We start from the raw sequence: 15,961 nt of genomic DNA on the forward strand, positions 1-15,961 counted from the left end.
GGACAACTTGAATCATTAAATATAGAAATCATAACATCAGTTTGCTGAAGGAGAAAGGTGGGAATGAAGAGGGGAGAGGGAGGTCGTTATAAGAATAGGTTGAATAAGTTTTCAAATGTCAAATTGGGTTATTTGAGCTAAACTGTCACTACATATCATCCCTGATAAGTTGCTTGTGCCCTCACGAAGGGAGGGGTGGGTGTGCATGTAAGCAAGAATTCAACCTCTTCTGTCTTGTCTACAGGTTAATAAGACTAAAAGGACATTTTGGATATGTATTTGTCACTGCTTTCAGAAATAACCATTCAAATTCTACAATATTTTTTCTAAAAATGATTTTGAAAAAAAATTTGTCAGTTCCTTTTTTTATCTTGGACTTTTTTTTTGGTGAAAATCTTTTTCTTCTTTTAATGAAAATACAAACAAGAATATTCTGATTGTCAATTAGGAATTTCAAAAGGCCAATATTCTGATTGATTGTCGATCAAGAATGTCAAAAAGATTTAAAACTGTCCAATAATATGTTTTAAGTTAGAATTATAGACTCTATGGGGGTTCAAATTCTAGTATATACTAGCAGAAGCGCCTGGAATATGGAGATACATATAAAAATATACATAAAAGAGTAATATATATATATATATATATATATATATATATATATATATATATATATATATATATATATAAATTCTGAATTAAATCATGTAGAATAACAACAAAATTTATTGTTTGACAAAGGAGTACAAATAATTTTAAAACATTTTTTTCCTTACCAATTCCTTTGTTTTCTAATATATATATATATATATATATATATATATATATATATATATATATATAATGTTGCTATGTTTTTGGTGGATAAGATTCAGACGGTCCACAGAGTTTTATAATTATATAGATTAAATTGTTGCTTTTTAACGCCAATGTACAAAATAAGTAGTTTTGGACTATTAAAATAATTTCTAACTTAATTGATAATGCTTGGCCATTCATTTATTTACTTTTTATTACTCGTGTTTGAATTCATGCTTTGAAACATGATGTAAAGCTACAATTATTTTGTTAAGGTAATGTTTTAAGCCTTATTTATTGGAAAGTTCCAGAAGGTCTGTTGTTAAAATCAGACTGAACATCTCAAGCGGATGCCATAACTGTAAATGAGAAGCAAATTCTGTTTTACAGTTATGACATCCACTTTATTTGTTGGCAATTTATTATTTTCGATTAATGCAATATTCTTTATCTCCGAAAGTATTTGAGATTTTTGATATTTTAAAATAACATCCTGCAATGTATTAATTATATTTTTAATAATTTAATGCTGAATCCAGTAATTTTGGTGAAAGTTTGTGTGTTTCAAATTCTTTATATCTTCAAATATTTATTTATGAGGTTTGGTTTGTAGAGAGAAATTTTTGATTTTCATACAAGTGAAGAAAAATTACAACAACATCAATATTTGGTGCATTTTAGATCAGGAAGCCAGTATCTTCAATAGCCTAATTTGCTAGCACCAGTACAGAAAGACAAAATTCCAATTTATATAAGAATGTTAATGGATTCTTGTCTTGATTTTTAGGTGTTTTTTCTTGTATCTTTTCTAATATTTTGATCGCAATTCATTTTTAGTTTTGTCTTGTGTTGTTTTTTATTGTTTTTTTTTTTTTTTAATATTTTAGGACGAACAATATGAATAAAAAAAAAACATGTGAATGGTACAATGAATACTGACACAGACTATGTAATTAGCAAATCAAGTTTAAATCTCATCAGATTTATCATGTTGACTTCCATAATGGGGAAAGTATTATTTGAGGAATCATTTATGATAAACTAGTAGGGGGTGTCCGGCATTGCCCAGGTGTTTGGAGGTGTCTGTTAAACAAAAAATAAAAGTGGTAGTAGGCAGGCAGGTTCAAACCCGTGACACGAAGGCGGAAAAGAAACAAAGAAAACCTGACATCTTACTCCTACTTTATGATGCGACTGGAAGTGTAAAGCGTTCAAATTTAGCGATGTCAATCAAAAAGATGACTTGCAGAAATGGCATTGCTTTTAAGCCTCCCGCGAAAAACCAGCTTCCCCCCCCCCCAAAAAAAAAGGGGTACTCTGGCAGTATCCAAATAACTAGTAATTGTCTCAGTATGAAGGGTTTCTCCTACATTGACCAAGGACGAATTACAGAACAAATAGTACCCGGATGAAGGCCAGATACTGGCGGCTGTGTTTGATTAGTTTTGCTTTATTTATACGAAAAAGGCAAAAACTCGAAACACGGGAATTTTTTAAAACGCGATCAAAAAAAAGATAGAGACTATGTCCGTTTGCAAATCTGAGATATTACGATCTAGGAAGTATAAGAAAACTTCTTCTGGAATCTAACCGATGCGAGAACCCTGATACAAAAAGCCTTTTGTGGACATGCTCATTTTGCCTTTTATACATTGTTGAGCATGAACATTAAATAGCATAAAAAGAGTTGACATGCTATTAAAAAAAATCAGATAAAACAAAAATTAACCATGCACAAGGTCTAAAGCAGCACGGTATATCATATGAAATTGTTTAACCATGAGTGGTAGTAATTAATTAGGCAACAACAGAAAAGAAGAAAAAAAAACTAATCAACATCTAATACTGGTTCATTGTGGCGAACACTGAGCAAATCACTCAGATTCAGTGTTTCAAAGGTAAACTGATTCCTTAAGTTTCTATTTGTTGTTGTGTGCCGAAACTGAGATAGCACAAAATAGATAGAACAGGTCACAATGTTGGATTTGTCTGACATTAGAATGAAAGAAGCTGTTTCAATCTTTGCTTTTTTTTTTTTTTTTTTTTTTTTCCAAACTAGCATTCAAGTTTAGTACTTTAACTTGTCTCTGTACTCTGCAACATTTCCGTTCTCCAACTTTCAACGTTAATTTTGTTTTTTGTGCACACCTATAGATTTCTGGCCCTCAGTGCATTGCCTAAAAGCATCAGGTATCAGTCACATTCAATCATATTTCATTAATATTAATCTGTTTATATTCTTGGCTGACAAATTACTGGAACATATCTGTTGAAAATAAATCTACCGTTTGCTTGTAATTTATAATTAACTCCAATTTTATTTGATGCAATTATAAATTGATTTATGTAATTTAGTTTAATATTCCTATTTTAGAGAGTTCCGTTCTCTACAGCCTTTAACAGAATTTGTCTATACTATCAATATTTCCATGGAAATTTGTCAAGTGAGTTCCAATCTCTGATTTCTCCTGGTAAAACCTTCATAGCAAGAACTTGGCTTATTGTCACGACTGCAAAGAACTTTTTTCTCTCTCCATTTGCCTAACATATAATGCCATTTCCATGAACAAAGTTTCTTTCTAAAACCATTCAATCTGTGGAGCACATTAACATGGGACTGCTTCCCTACAGTGAAATATGGCCAATGAGGGTTGATGACATGCATTTAATGGAAAGAAATGATCTGAGAATGATGCAATGAAATAGTGATGTGAGTTTCAATATTTAGAGTAAGATAGACTGCAGAAAGATTAAATCCAGATAGGGAGAAACTTCACTGGTATGGTCACATTGGAAGAATGGATTAGAGTGCTTGGGTTAGTAGAAGTAGAAAAGCTGATATAGCAGTCTTAGTTGGCTGGGGAAAATCAAGACATCCAACAGATACATAAGAATGAACTTGAGAGAAAAAAGGGTAGAGACAAGTTATTTTGGAAGTCAACTTTTAAAAGCCTTTTAACACATGATCATAAATGATATTATTGTTGTTGTCTCAACTTTTGGATGTTTTTAGTTGGATTTTTTTTTCTTGAACATCAGGCCAATTCATTTGACTTTAGATATTCAAGGTATTTTTGCAAAAATTGGAAGAGAAATTGTCTTGTCAATCTGATTAACCTATTTATGGTGGCTTTTTGTTATGATCCGAAGTGTTCCAATTACAATGGAAGTCACCGTCACTTCTTTATATTTTCATAGTGTAACTCATTCCCATTTCAGATATTGATTTTTTTTTCATGTTCTTTCTCTTGCACTCTGGTATCGAAAAAGCAAGTTTTCTTGTTTTTGTTTAGAAAAATTGTGTCAGCGTTTGAGTGTTCAAGGACCTTATCAGTTTGTATGTACATGTTTGTGTACATGTTCCAAAGAAGTTTGACATTGTTGTTTTCCTGTATAACTCCTAGCACTTCTCATTGTGGTTTCATTCATAGAGTTTGCATGTATTCCAATGTAGAACCAGAGCGACTTTTGTCTAATACAACATTTGCTGAAATTAAATTGGTTTCCCAATTCTTCATGCTATTCTTTATAGATGTTAGGGTGTTCGGAGGCTATTCCAAAACTTTTCAAACTTTTGAGTACTCATGAATGGGGAAGCATGTCAAATGCCTTCTTATAATCTACCCTACTAATTATCATTATCATTATTAGGAGGGGGGTGCAAGTGAGGAAACAAACCTCTTTAGTTTAACATGGTTAGAAAACAGAAACAAATTGAATATAAAAAAACATTTTTGCACCAACCTAATAGGAAGCATAAAATGGCAGACTAGAGAATCAACACCTTATTAAAAAAATTCACTTTGATTTTATTTTCATCTATCATCTTGGAATAAAGGAATGTTGAATCCATACTTTACAATACTATATCAACACTTGGTGATTAAATACAGAAACACAACAATGCATGTAAAATTACTTTATTACTTTGGTTTATCTGTTTGGAAGCATATGTATGCTTTTAGATTATTTAAACTGCAAACATAATACCTACTGTATACAATTAATTGAACACAGGTTGCTTATTTTATCCATAGCTGGGATGTGTGGGTTCACATTTTATTCTATTGTATTAGTGCATAATTAAATACAATAGATCCATAGCTGAGACCACAGTCCATAATATCTATTAGGTTACTAATGTACCACCTTACTCTCTAATTAAAGAAGGCAGAAAGAGTGTAACATACACGTCCACAAATACCAAGCTTTTGTAATGTAATGTTGGATTTGAGTTTGCATCAAACTTGAATTTTGTTCCTCTGTTTTACAAATTTATTTGCAAATGTTTATTTGGGTTCCAAAATTATTTGTAAAGTTTTATGTAAACAGTTTAATATTTTTAGCTAAACGATTTCATTCTTAGACATTGGTGGAAAAAATAGGCTAGAAAGAAAATAAAAACAAAAGTAAACTTGATTTTTAAGATGGAACTGATTTGATTTATTAATATGAGTGTCTGGTCTGACTTGATTGGTCGAAATCTCTTTGTTTTTTTCTGTTGAACTTTGTCTCCAAAGTATATGAGTCTATCTGGTTGGTTGATCTCAGTCTTCAGGCAATCAGATGTGAATAAATCATTTAAAATTGTGAAAGGAAGTTTGATGTTGATAAGATATTTATTAATGCTGATGGCATTTATTAGTGTCAGTGCAAGTGGTGGTGGTGGGAGGGATCTAGTCATAAGAGATCAAAGGAGAATAGGAATGAAGATACTAGTTCTGTTGAAAGACTGATAAAAGGCTTTTATTTATTAACCGCCCTCCCTTACACCCTACATCTGGAGAATTTTTATTTTTCTTAGTGTGTGTGCATACATACATACACACACGCATATATATAAGCGTGTGCTTAAAAAAATGTTATCCTGTTTTGTTTTTAGCTTCTTTCCTACTTCTTTTTTCTTTCTTTGCCTGCAGGTTAAAAACGTTAATACGAAAGGTTCAGTCTCGGCTGCCAATCCTGTCTGATGCAGAACAAGAGATGCACAAAGAACTGAAGGAGATGGAAGCAAAACTGAAAGTTCTTGAAAAGGCTTTAAAAGAGGTAAAAAAAAAAAAAAATTTGGTGCATCTCTTAATCTTTTTTATTTTTTGCTCCAACCAAAATAGTTTGTAATCTCAGAACCAGATGAACTTAGCTTTTTATTTCTTTGGAGTTTATTTTTTTTATTATTTGATTACTCTAACAGAAAGACATTAAGAAGGAAATTTATTTAGTTATTTTTTTGCCTGACTTATTAAAAGATTTGTGTACAATTTATGTTTGTTTATCCATAGTAAACAAAGAGATAATTGTAAGTTTTCCCTGATCGAATGAAAAGTTATTCTACAGCAATAAACTCGTTCAAAAACTCATTTTAAAAAAGTGAAATAAATATGCACAGAATCCCACAGAAGCAATTGTGTTTGATCATGTGACTGATCTATTTAACCTTTTAAGTGAAAACCTGATTAAAAATGATTTAGAATCTGATTTAATGTGTTAAAGTTGAATGAGCATGTTTTCTTAAATATATCATCTCAGCACAATGCAATTTCATTACAATTATACAATAAGCTAAAACGATCACTTTTCTTGTAACGGCTATGCCTTTGGTTGAGTTGAGCCAGCTTTCTCAAGAAAGTACAGTGTCATTGACCATTGTTGCCAACTGATCTTGAGCTAGATTACATGCTAGGCAATTCCAATTCCAGAGTTGAAGACTACTTTGATAATGCTGCTATCTTGCTTTTTATTATTGCTTTCCAGGTCTTCCACTACCATCAGTATATTTGTACTAATTAGTTATTTCACTTCATTATAATTGTGTTTTCATCGAAAATTCAAGAAATGTTAAACACAAAATTGCTTATGAAATAACTTTTCGTCATACATGTTCAAGACAAAAATATTTTATTGTATTTGATTATTTTATTGAGCAAAGAATTGATATTATTGGAATAATTTACTGAATTTTTTTGTTGTTGTTATTGTTTTCAAACTAATTCGAACCAGAATATGGTGAGTGTGGAGTCAATCCTTAATCCGCATTATTCACAGGGTCATTCTGACCTAGCATGTTAGCACCTGTTGAGGTCCCATCTGTGAGTTAAACAGAATCTCTGCTGTCGATGGTATGAGTCTGTATCTGCTGTCATGAAATTTAATGCAAAAACCATGATTACACACTGGAAGATATTAAATATAAAAACCTTGACCAAACTGACTGTATACAGGATTAAAATACCTAAAATGGGTTGAGAAACTCTAAGACCATCCAACCAAACACATTAATGGGAAAAACTAATTACATTTTTTGACAATTGTGCAAAATTCTACAATTTAATCTTATGTGAGAACAGTAAGCTGTCTGAAAAATAAGCAAGTGATTTTTCTCTCTTTTTTTTTACTTATTCCACCTTATCTCTCTATTTATTTCTCACACTCCTCCTCTTTACCTTTCTCGCTCTCTCTCTCTCTCTCTCTTCTCTTTACCTTTCTCTCTCTCTTCTCTTTACCTTTCTCTCTCTCTCCTCTTTACCTTTCTCTCTCTCTCCACTTTACCTTTCTCTCTCTCTCCACTTTATCTTTCTCTCTCTCTCCACCTCTTTATCTTTCTCTCTCTCTCCTCTCTTTCTCTCAACCTCTCTATCTTTCTCCCCCTTTCTATCTGTATCTCCCCCTTTCTATCTGTCTCTCTCCCCTTCTATCTGTCTCTCTCTCCTTCTATCTGTCTCTCTCCCCTTCTATCTGTCTTTCTACCCTTCTATCTTTCTCTCTACCCTTCTATCTTCCTCTCCCCACTTCTATCTTTCTCTCTCCCCTCTCTCTATTTTTCTCTCTCTATTTCACATTCTTCTTTCTCTCTTTCCTCCTCTTTCTCTTCCTTTCTATTTTTCTCTCTCGCCCTTTCTATTTCTGTCCCTCCCTCTCCCTCCATTCTATTTTTCTCTCTCTCCATTCTATTTTTCTCTCTCTCTCTCTCCATTCTATTTTTCTCTCTCTCTCTCCATTCTATTTTTCTCTCTCTCTCTCCATTCTATTTTTCTCTCTCTCTCTCCATTCTATTTTTCTCTCTCTCTCTCCATTCTATTTTTCTCTCTCTCTCTCTCTCTCTCCATTCTATTTTTCTCTCTCTCCATTCTATTTTTCTCTCTCTCTCTCCATTCTATTTTTCTCTCTCTCTCTCTCCATTCTATTTTTCTCTCTCTCTCTCCATTCTATTTTTCTCTCTCTCCATTCTATTTTTCTCTCTCTCTCCATTCTATTTCTCTCTCTCTCTCTCTCTCTCTCTCTCTCTCCATTCTATTCTTCTCTCTCTCTCTCCATTCTATTTCTCTCTCTCTCTCTCTCTCCATTCTATTTTTTTTCTCTCTCTCTCTCTCTCCATTCTATTTTTTTCTCTCTCTCTCTCCATTCTATTTTTTTCTCTCTCTCTCTCTCCATTCTATTTTTTTCTCTCTCTCTCTCTCCATTCTATTTTTTTCTCTCTCTCTCTCTCCATTCTATTTTTTTCTCTCTCTCTCTCTCCATTCTATTTTTTTCTCTCTCTCTCTCCATTCTATTTTTTTCTCTCTCTCTCTCTCTCCATTCTATTTTTTTTCTCTCTCTCTCCATTCTATTTTTCTCTCTCTCTCTCTCCATTCTATTTTTCTCTCTCTCTCTCTCTCCATTCTATTTTTCTCTCTCTCTCTCTCTATTCTATTTTTCTCTCTCTCTCACCATTCTATTTTTCTCTCTCTCTCACCATTCTATTTTTCTCTCTCTCTCCATTCTATTTTTCTCTCTCTCTCCCATTCTATTTTTCTCACTCTCTCCCATTCTATTTTTCTCTCTCTCTCTCCCATTCTATTTTTCTCTCTCTCTCTCCCATTCTATTTTTCTCTCTCTCTCCCATTCTATTTTTCTCTCTCTCTCCCATTCTATTTTTCTCTCTCTCTCCCATTCTATTTTTCTCTCTCTCTCCCATTCTATTTTTCTCTCTCTCTCTCCCATTCTATTTTTCTCTCTCTCTCTCCCATTCTGTTTTTCTCTCTCTCTCCCATTCTGTTTTTCTCTCTCTCTCCCATTCTGTTTTTCTCTCTCTCTCCCATTCTGTTTTTCTCTCTCTCTCCCATTCTGTTTTTCTCTCTCTCTCCCATTCTGTTTTTCTCTCTCTCTCCCATTCTGTTTTTCTCTCTCTCTCCCATTCTGTTTTTCTCTCTCTCTCCCATTCTATTTTTCTCTCTCTCTCCCATTCTATTTTTCTCTCTCTCTCTCCCATTCTATTTTTCTCTCTCTCTCTCCCATTCTATTTTTCTCTCTCTCTCTCCCATTCTATTTTTTTCTCTCTCTCTCCCATTCTATTTTTCTCTCTCTCTCTCCCATTCTATTTTTCTCTCTCTCTCCCATTCTATTTTTTTCTCTCTCTCTCCCATTCTATTTTTTTCTCTCTCTCTCCCATTCTATTTTTTTCTCTCTCTCTCCCATTCTATTTTTTTCTCTCTCTCTCCCATTCTATTTTTCTCTCTCTCTCCCATTCTATTTTTCTCTCTCTCTCCCATTCTATTTTTCTCTCTCTCTCCCATTCTATTTTTCTCTCTCTCTCCCATTCTATTTTTCTCTCTCTCTCCCATTCTATTTTTCTCTCTCTCTCCCATTCTATTTTTCTCTCTCTCTCCCATTCTATTTTTCTCTCTCTCTCTCTCCCATTCTATTTTTCTCTCTCTCTCTCTCCCATTCTGTTTTTCTCTCTCTCTCTCTCCCATTCTGTTTTTCTCTCTCTCTCCCATTCTGTTTTTCTCTCTCTCTCCCATTCTGTTTTTCTCTCTCTCTCCCATTCTGTTTTTCTCTCTCTCTCCCATTCTGTTTTTCTCTCTCTCTCCCATTCTGTTTTTCTCTCTCTCTCCCATTCTGTTTTTCTCTCTCTCTCCCATTCTGTTTTACTCTCTCTCTCCCATTCTGTTTTTCTCTCTCTCTCCCATTCTGTTTTTTTCTCTCTCTCCCATTCTGTTTTTCTCTCTTTCTCCCATTCTGTTTTTCTCTCTCTCTCCCATTCTGTTTTTCTCTCTCTCTCCCATTCTGTTTTTCTCTGTCTCTCCCATTCTGTTTTTTTCTGTCTCTCCCATTCTGTTTTTTTCTGTCTCTCCCATTCTGTTTTTTTCTCTCTCTCCCATTCTGTTTTTTTCTCTCTCTCCCATTCTGTTTTTTTCTCTCTCTCCCATTCTGTTTTTTTCTCTCTCTCCCATTCTGTTTTTTTCTCTCTCTCCCATTCTGTTTTTTTCTCTCTCTCCCATTCTGTTTTTTTCTCTCTCTCCCATTCTGTTTTTTTCTCTCTCTCCCATTCTGTTTTTTTCTCTCTCTCCCATTCTGTTTTTTTCTCTCTCTCCCATTCTGTTTTTTTCTCTCTCTCCCATTCTGTTTTTTTCTCTCACTCCCATTCTGTTTTTCTCTCTCACTCTCATTCTGTTTTTCTCTCTCTCTCTCATTCTGTTTTTCTCTCTCTCTCTCATTCTGTTTTTCTCTCTCTCTCTTATTCTGTTTTTCTCTCTCTCTCTCATTCTGTTTTTCTCTCTCTCTCATTCACTTTTTCTCTCTCTCTCTCGCATTCTATTTTTCTCTCTATATCTCTCGCATTCTATTTCTCTCTCTCTCATTCTATTTCTCTCTTTCTCTCTCTCTCTCTCTCTCTCGCATTCTATTTTTCTCTCTCTCTCTCTCGCATTCTATTTTTCTCTCTCTCTCTCTCGCATTCTATTTTTCTCTCTCTCTCTCTCGCATTCTATTTTTCTCTCTCTCTCATTCTATTTCTCTCTCTCTCTCGCATTCTATTTTTTTCTCTCTCTCTCCATTCTATTTTTCTCTCTCTCTCTCTCTCGCATTCTATTTCTCTCTCTCTCGCATTCTATTTCTCTCTCTCTCTCTCGCATTCTATTTCTCTCTCTCTCTCTCGCATTCTATTTCTCTCTCTCTCTCTCGCATTCTATTTCTCTCTATCTCTCGCATTCTATTTCTCTCTATCTCTCGCATTCTATTTTTCTCTATCTCTCGCATTCTATTTTTCTCTCTCTCTCGCATTCTATTTTTCTCTCTCTCTCTCGCATTCTATTTTTCTCTCTCTCGCATTCTATTTCTCTCTCTCTCCCATTCTATTTCTCTCTCTCTCCCATTCTATTTCTCTCCCTCTCCCATTCTATTTCTCTCCCTCTCCCATTCTATTTCTCTCTCTCTCCCATTCTATTTCTCTCTCTCTCCCATTCTATTTCTCTCTCTCTCCCATTCTATTTCTCTCTCTCTCTCTCCCATTCTATTTTTTTTCTTTCTTCCAATTATTTTTTTTTCTTTCTCTCAATTCTATTTTTTTTCTTTCTCCCAGTTCTATTTTTTTTCTTTCTCCCAATTCTATTTTTTTCTTTCTCCCAATTCTATTTTTTTTCTTTCTTCCAATTCTATTTTTTTTCTTTCTTCCAATTCTTTTTGTCTTTCTCCCAATTTTATTTTTTTTCTTATTCCCAATTCTATTGTTATTTCTCTCTCCGTTCTATTTTTCTCCCCCCCATTCTATTTTATTCTATTTTTTTCTCTCTCTCCCATTCTATTTGTCTTTCCCTCCCGCATTCTATTGTTCGTTCTCTTCCCCATTCTATTTTTCGTTCTCTTCCCCATTCTATTTTTCGTTCTCTTCCCCATTCTATTTTTCGTTCTCTCCCCCATTCTATTTTTCGTTCTCTCCCCCATTCTATTTTTCGTTCTCTCCCCCATTCTATTTTTCGTTCTCTCCCCCATTCTATTTTTCGTTCTCTCCCCCATTCTATTTTTCGTTCTCTCCCCCATTCTATTTTTCGTTCTCTTCCCAATTCTATTTTTCGTTCTCTTCCCAATTCTATTTTTCGTTCTCTCCCCCATTCTATTTTTCGTTCTCTCCCCCATTCTATTTTTCGTTCTCTCCCCCATTCTATTTTTCGTTCTCTTCCCCATTCTATTTTTCGTTCTCTCCCCCATTCTATTTTTCGTTCTCTTCCCAATTCTATTTTTCGTTCTCTTCCCCATTCTATTTTTCTTTCGCTCCCCCATTCTATTTTTCGTTCTCTTCCCAATTCTATTTTTCGTTCTCTCCCCCATTCTATTTTTCGTTCTCTTCCCCATTCTATTTTTCTTTCTCTCCCCCATTCTATTTTTCGTTCTCTTCCCAATTCTATTTTTCGTTCTCTCCCCCATTCTATTTTTCGTTCTCTCCCCCATTCTATTTTTCGTTCTCTTCCCCATTCTATTTTTCGTTCTCTTCCCCATTCTATTTTTCGTTCTCTTCCCCATTCTATTTTTCGTTCTCTTCCCCATTCTATTTTTCGTTCTCTTCCCCATTCTATTTTTCGTTCTCTTCCCAATTCTATTTTTCGTTCTCTCCCCCATTCTATTTTTCGTTCTCTCCCCCATTCTATTTTTCGTTCTCTTCCCCATTCTATTTTTCGTTCTCTTCCCCATTCTATTTTACGTTCTCTTCCCCATTCTATTTTTCGTTCTCTTCCCCATTCTATTTTTCGTTCTCTTCCCAATTCTATTTTTCGTTCTCTCCCCCATTCTATTTTTCGTTCTCTCCCCCATTCTATTTTTCGTTCTCTCCCCCATTCTATTTTTCGTTCTCTTCCCAATTCTATTTTTCGTTCTCTCCCCCATTCTATTTTTCGTTCTCTTCCCCATTCTATTTTTCAGTCTCTCCTCCCCATTCTATTTTTCTTTCTCTCCTCCCCATTCTATTTTTCTTTCTCCCTCCCCATTCTATTTTTCTTTCTCTCCTCCCCATTCTATTTTTCTTTTTCTCCTCCCCATTCTATTTTTCTTTCTCTCCTCCCCATTCTATTTTTCTTTCTCTCCTCCCCATTCTATTTTTCTTTCTCTCCTCCCCATTCTATTTTTCTTTCTCTCCTCCCCATTCTATTTTTCTTTCTCTCCTCCCCATTCTATTTTTCTTTCTCTCCTCCCCATTCTATTTTTCTTTCTCTCCTCCCCATTCTATTTTTCTTTCTCTCCTCCCCATTCTATTTTTCTTTCTCTCCTCCCCATTCTATTTTTCTTTCTCTCCTCCCCATTCTATTTTTCTTTCTCTCCTCCCCATTCTATTTTTCGTTCTCTCCCCCATTCTATTTTTCGTTCTCTCCCCCATTCTATTTTTCGTTCTCTCCCCCATTCTATTTTTCGTTCTCTCCCCCATTCTATTTTTCGTTCTCTCCCCCATTCTATTTTTCGTTCTCTCCCCCATTCTATTTTTCGTTCTCTTCCCCATTCTATTTTTCGTTCTCTTCCCCATTCTATTTTTCGTTCTCTCCCCCATTCTATTTTTCGTTCTCTTCCCCATTCTATTTTTCTTTCTCTCCTCCCCATTCTATTTTTCTTTCTCTCCTCCCCATTCTATTTTTCTTTCTCCCCTCCCCATTCTATTTTTCTTTCTCTCCTCCCCATTCTATTTTTCTTTCTCTCCTCCCCATTCTATTTTTCTTTCTCTCCTCCCCATTCTATTTTTCTTTCTCTCCTCCCCATTCTATTTTTCTTTCTCTCCTCCCCATTCTATTTTTCTTTCTCTCCTCCCCATTCTATTTTTCTTTCTCTCCTCCCCATTCTATTTTTCTTTCTCTCCTCCCCATTCTATTTTTCTTTCTCTCCTCCCCATTCTATTTTTCTTTCTCTCCTCCCCATTCTATTTTTCTTTCTCTCCTCCCCATTCTATTTTTCTTTCTCTCCTCCCCATTCTATTTTTCTTTCTCTCCTCCCCATTCTATTTTTCGTTCTCTCCCCCATTCTATTTTTCGTTCTCTCCCCCATTCTATTTTTCGTTCTCTTCCCCATTCTATTTTTCGTTCTCTCCCCCATTCTATTTTTCGTTCTCTCCCCCATTCTATTTTTCGTTCTCTCCCCCATTCTATTTTTCTTTCTCTCCCCCATTCTATTTTTCGTTCTCTCCCCCATTCTATTTTTCTTTCTCTCCCCCATTCTATTTTTCGTTCTCTTCCCCATTCTATTTTTCGTTCTCTCCCCCATTCTATTTTTCGTTCTCTTCCCCATTCTATTTTTCGTTCTCTCCCCCATTCTATTTTTCGTTCTCTCCCCCATTCTATTTTTCGTTCTCTCCCCCATTCTATTTTTCTTTCTCTCCCCCATTCTATTTTTCGTTCTCTTCCCCATTCTATTTTTCGTTCTCTCCCCCATTCTATTTTTCGTTCTCTTCCCGATTCTATTTTTCGTTCTCTCCCCGATTCTATTTTTCGTTCTCTCCCCCATTCTATTTTTCGTTCTCTTCCCCATTCTATTTTTCGTTCTCTTCCCCATTCTATTTTTCGTTCTCTCCCCCATTCTATTTTTCGTTCTCTCCCCCATTCTATTTTTCGTTCTCTTCCCCATTCTATTTTTCGTTCTCTTCCCCATTCTATTTTTCGTTCTCTTCCCCATTCTATTTTTCGTTCTCTCCCCCATTCTATTTTTCGTTCTCTCCCCCATTCTATTTTTCGTTCTCTCCCCCATTCTATTTTTCGTTCTCTTCCCCATTCTATTTTTCTTTCTCTCCTCCCCATTCTATTTTTCTTTCTCCCCTCCGCATTCTATTTTTCTTTCTCTCCTCCCCATTCTATTTTTCTTTCTCTCCTCCCCAGTCTATTTTTCTTTCTCTCCTCCCCATTCTATTTTTCTTTCTCTCCTCCCCATTCTATTTTTCTTTCTCCCCTCCCCATTCTATTTCTCTTTCTCTCCTCCCCATTCTTTTTTTCTTTCTCCCCTCCCCATTCTATTTTTCTTTCTCTCCTCCCCATTCTATTTTTCTTTCTCTCCTCCCCATTCTATTTTTCTTTCGCTCCTCCCCATTCTATTTTTCTTTCTCTCCTCCCCATTCTATTTTTCTTTCTCTCCTCCCCATTCTATTTTTCGTTCTCTCCCCCATTCTATTTTTCGTTCTCTCCCCCATTCTATTTTTCGTTCTCTTCCCCATTCTATTTTTCGTTCTCTCCCCCATTCTATTTTTCGTTCTCTCCCCCATTCTATTTTTCGTTCTCTCCCCCATTCTATTTTTCGTTCTCTCCCCCATTCTATTTTTCGTTCTCTCCCCCATTCTATTTTTCGTTCTCTCCCCCATTCTATTTTTCGTTCTCTTCCCCATTCTATTTTTCTTTCTCTCCTCCCCATTCTATTTTTCTTTCTCTCCTCCCCATTCTATTTTTCTTTCTCTCCTCCCCATTCTATTTTTCTTTCTCTCCTCCCCATTCTATGTTTCTTTCGCTCCTCCCCATTCTATTTTTCTTTCTCTCCTCCCCATTCTATTTTTCTTTCTCTCCTCCCCATTCTATTTTTCTTTCTCTCCTCCCCATTCTATTTTTCTTTCTCTCCTCCCCATTCTATTTTTCTTTCTCTCCTCCCCAGTCTATTTTTCTTTCTCTCCTCCCCATTCTATTTTTCTTTCTCTCCTCCCCATTCTATTTTTCTTTCTCTCCTCCCCATTCTATTTTTCTTTCTCTCCTCCCCATTCTATTTTTCTTTCTCTCCTCCCCATTCTATTTTTCTTTCTCTCCTCCCCATTCTATTTTTCTTTCTCTCCACCCACTCAATTTTTCTTTCTCTCCCCCCACTCAATTTTTCTTTCTCTCCACCCACTCAATTTTTCTTTCTCTCCCCCCACTCAATTTTTCTTTCTCTCCCCCCACTCAATTTTTCTTTCTCTCCCCCCACTCAATTTTTCTTTCTCTCCCCCCACTCAATTTTTCTTTCTCTCCCCCACTCAATTTTTCTTTCTCTCCCCCACTCAATTTTTCTTTCTCTCCCCCACTCAATTTTTCTTTCTCTCCCCCACTCAATTTTTCTTTCTCTCCCCCACTCTATTTTTTCTTTCTCTCCCCCATTCTATTTTTCTTCTGTCCTCCGCCATTCTATTGTTCTTTCTCCCCCATTCTATTTTTCTTTCTGTCTCCCCCATTCTATTTTTCTTTCTGTCTCCCCCATTCTATTTTTCTTTCTCTCCTCCACTCATTTTTCTTTCTCTCCACCCACTCAATTTTTCTTTCTCTCCCCCCACTCAATTTTTCTTTCTCTCCACCCACTCATTTTCTTCTCTCACCCACTCAATTTTTCTTTCTCTCCACCCACTCAATTTTTCTTTCTCTCCCCCCACTCAATGTTTCTTTCTCTCCCCCCACTCAATTTTCTTTCTCTCCCCCCACTCAATTTT

At 35.4% G+C, this 15,961-nt stretch overlaps 1 protein-coding gene across 2 annotated transcripts in view; it reads left to right on the forward strand.

The window, feature by feature from the left end:
- The window catches only part of LOC145280053 (nucleoporin 88-like), a 910,024-nt gene that overhangs the window by 870,760 nt on the left and 23,303 nt on the right, over positions 1 to 15,961 (forward strand). For both annotated transcript variants that reach the window (XM_080131737.1, XM_080131747.1), the window contains exon 13: positions 5,718 to 5,844. In XM_080131737.1, the coding sequence (XP_079987863.1) occupies positions 5,718 to 5,844 (127 nt within the window). The remainder of the gene's footprint in view (positions 1 to 5,717; positions 5,845 to 15,961) is intronic.

This window comes from Euprymna scolopes, chromosome 1 (genome assembly GCF_053919585.1).
Source record: "Euprymna scolopes isolate OS-2025 chromosome 1, ASM5391958v1, whole genome shotgun sequence".
Lineage (NCBI taxonomy): Eukaryota > Metazoa > Mollusca > Cephalopoda > Sepiida > Sepiolidae > Euprymna > Euprymna scolopes.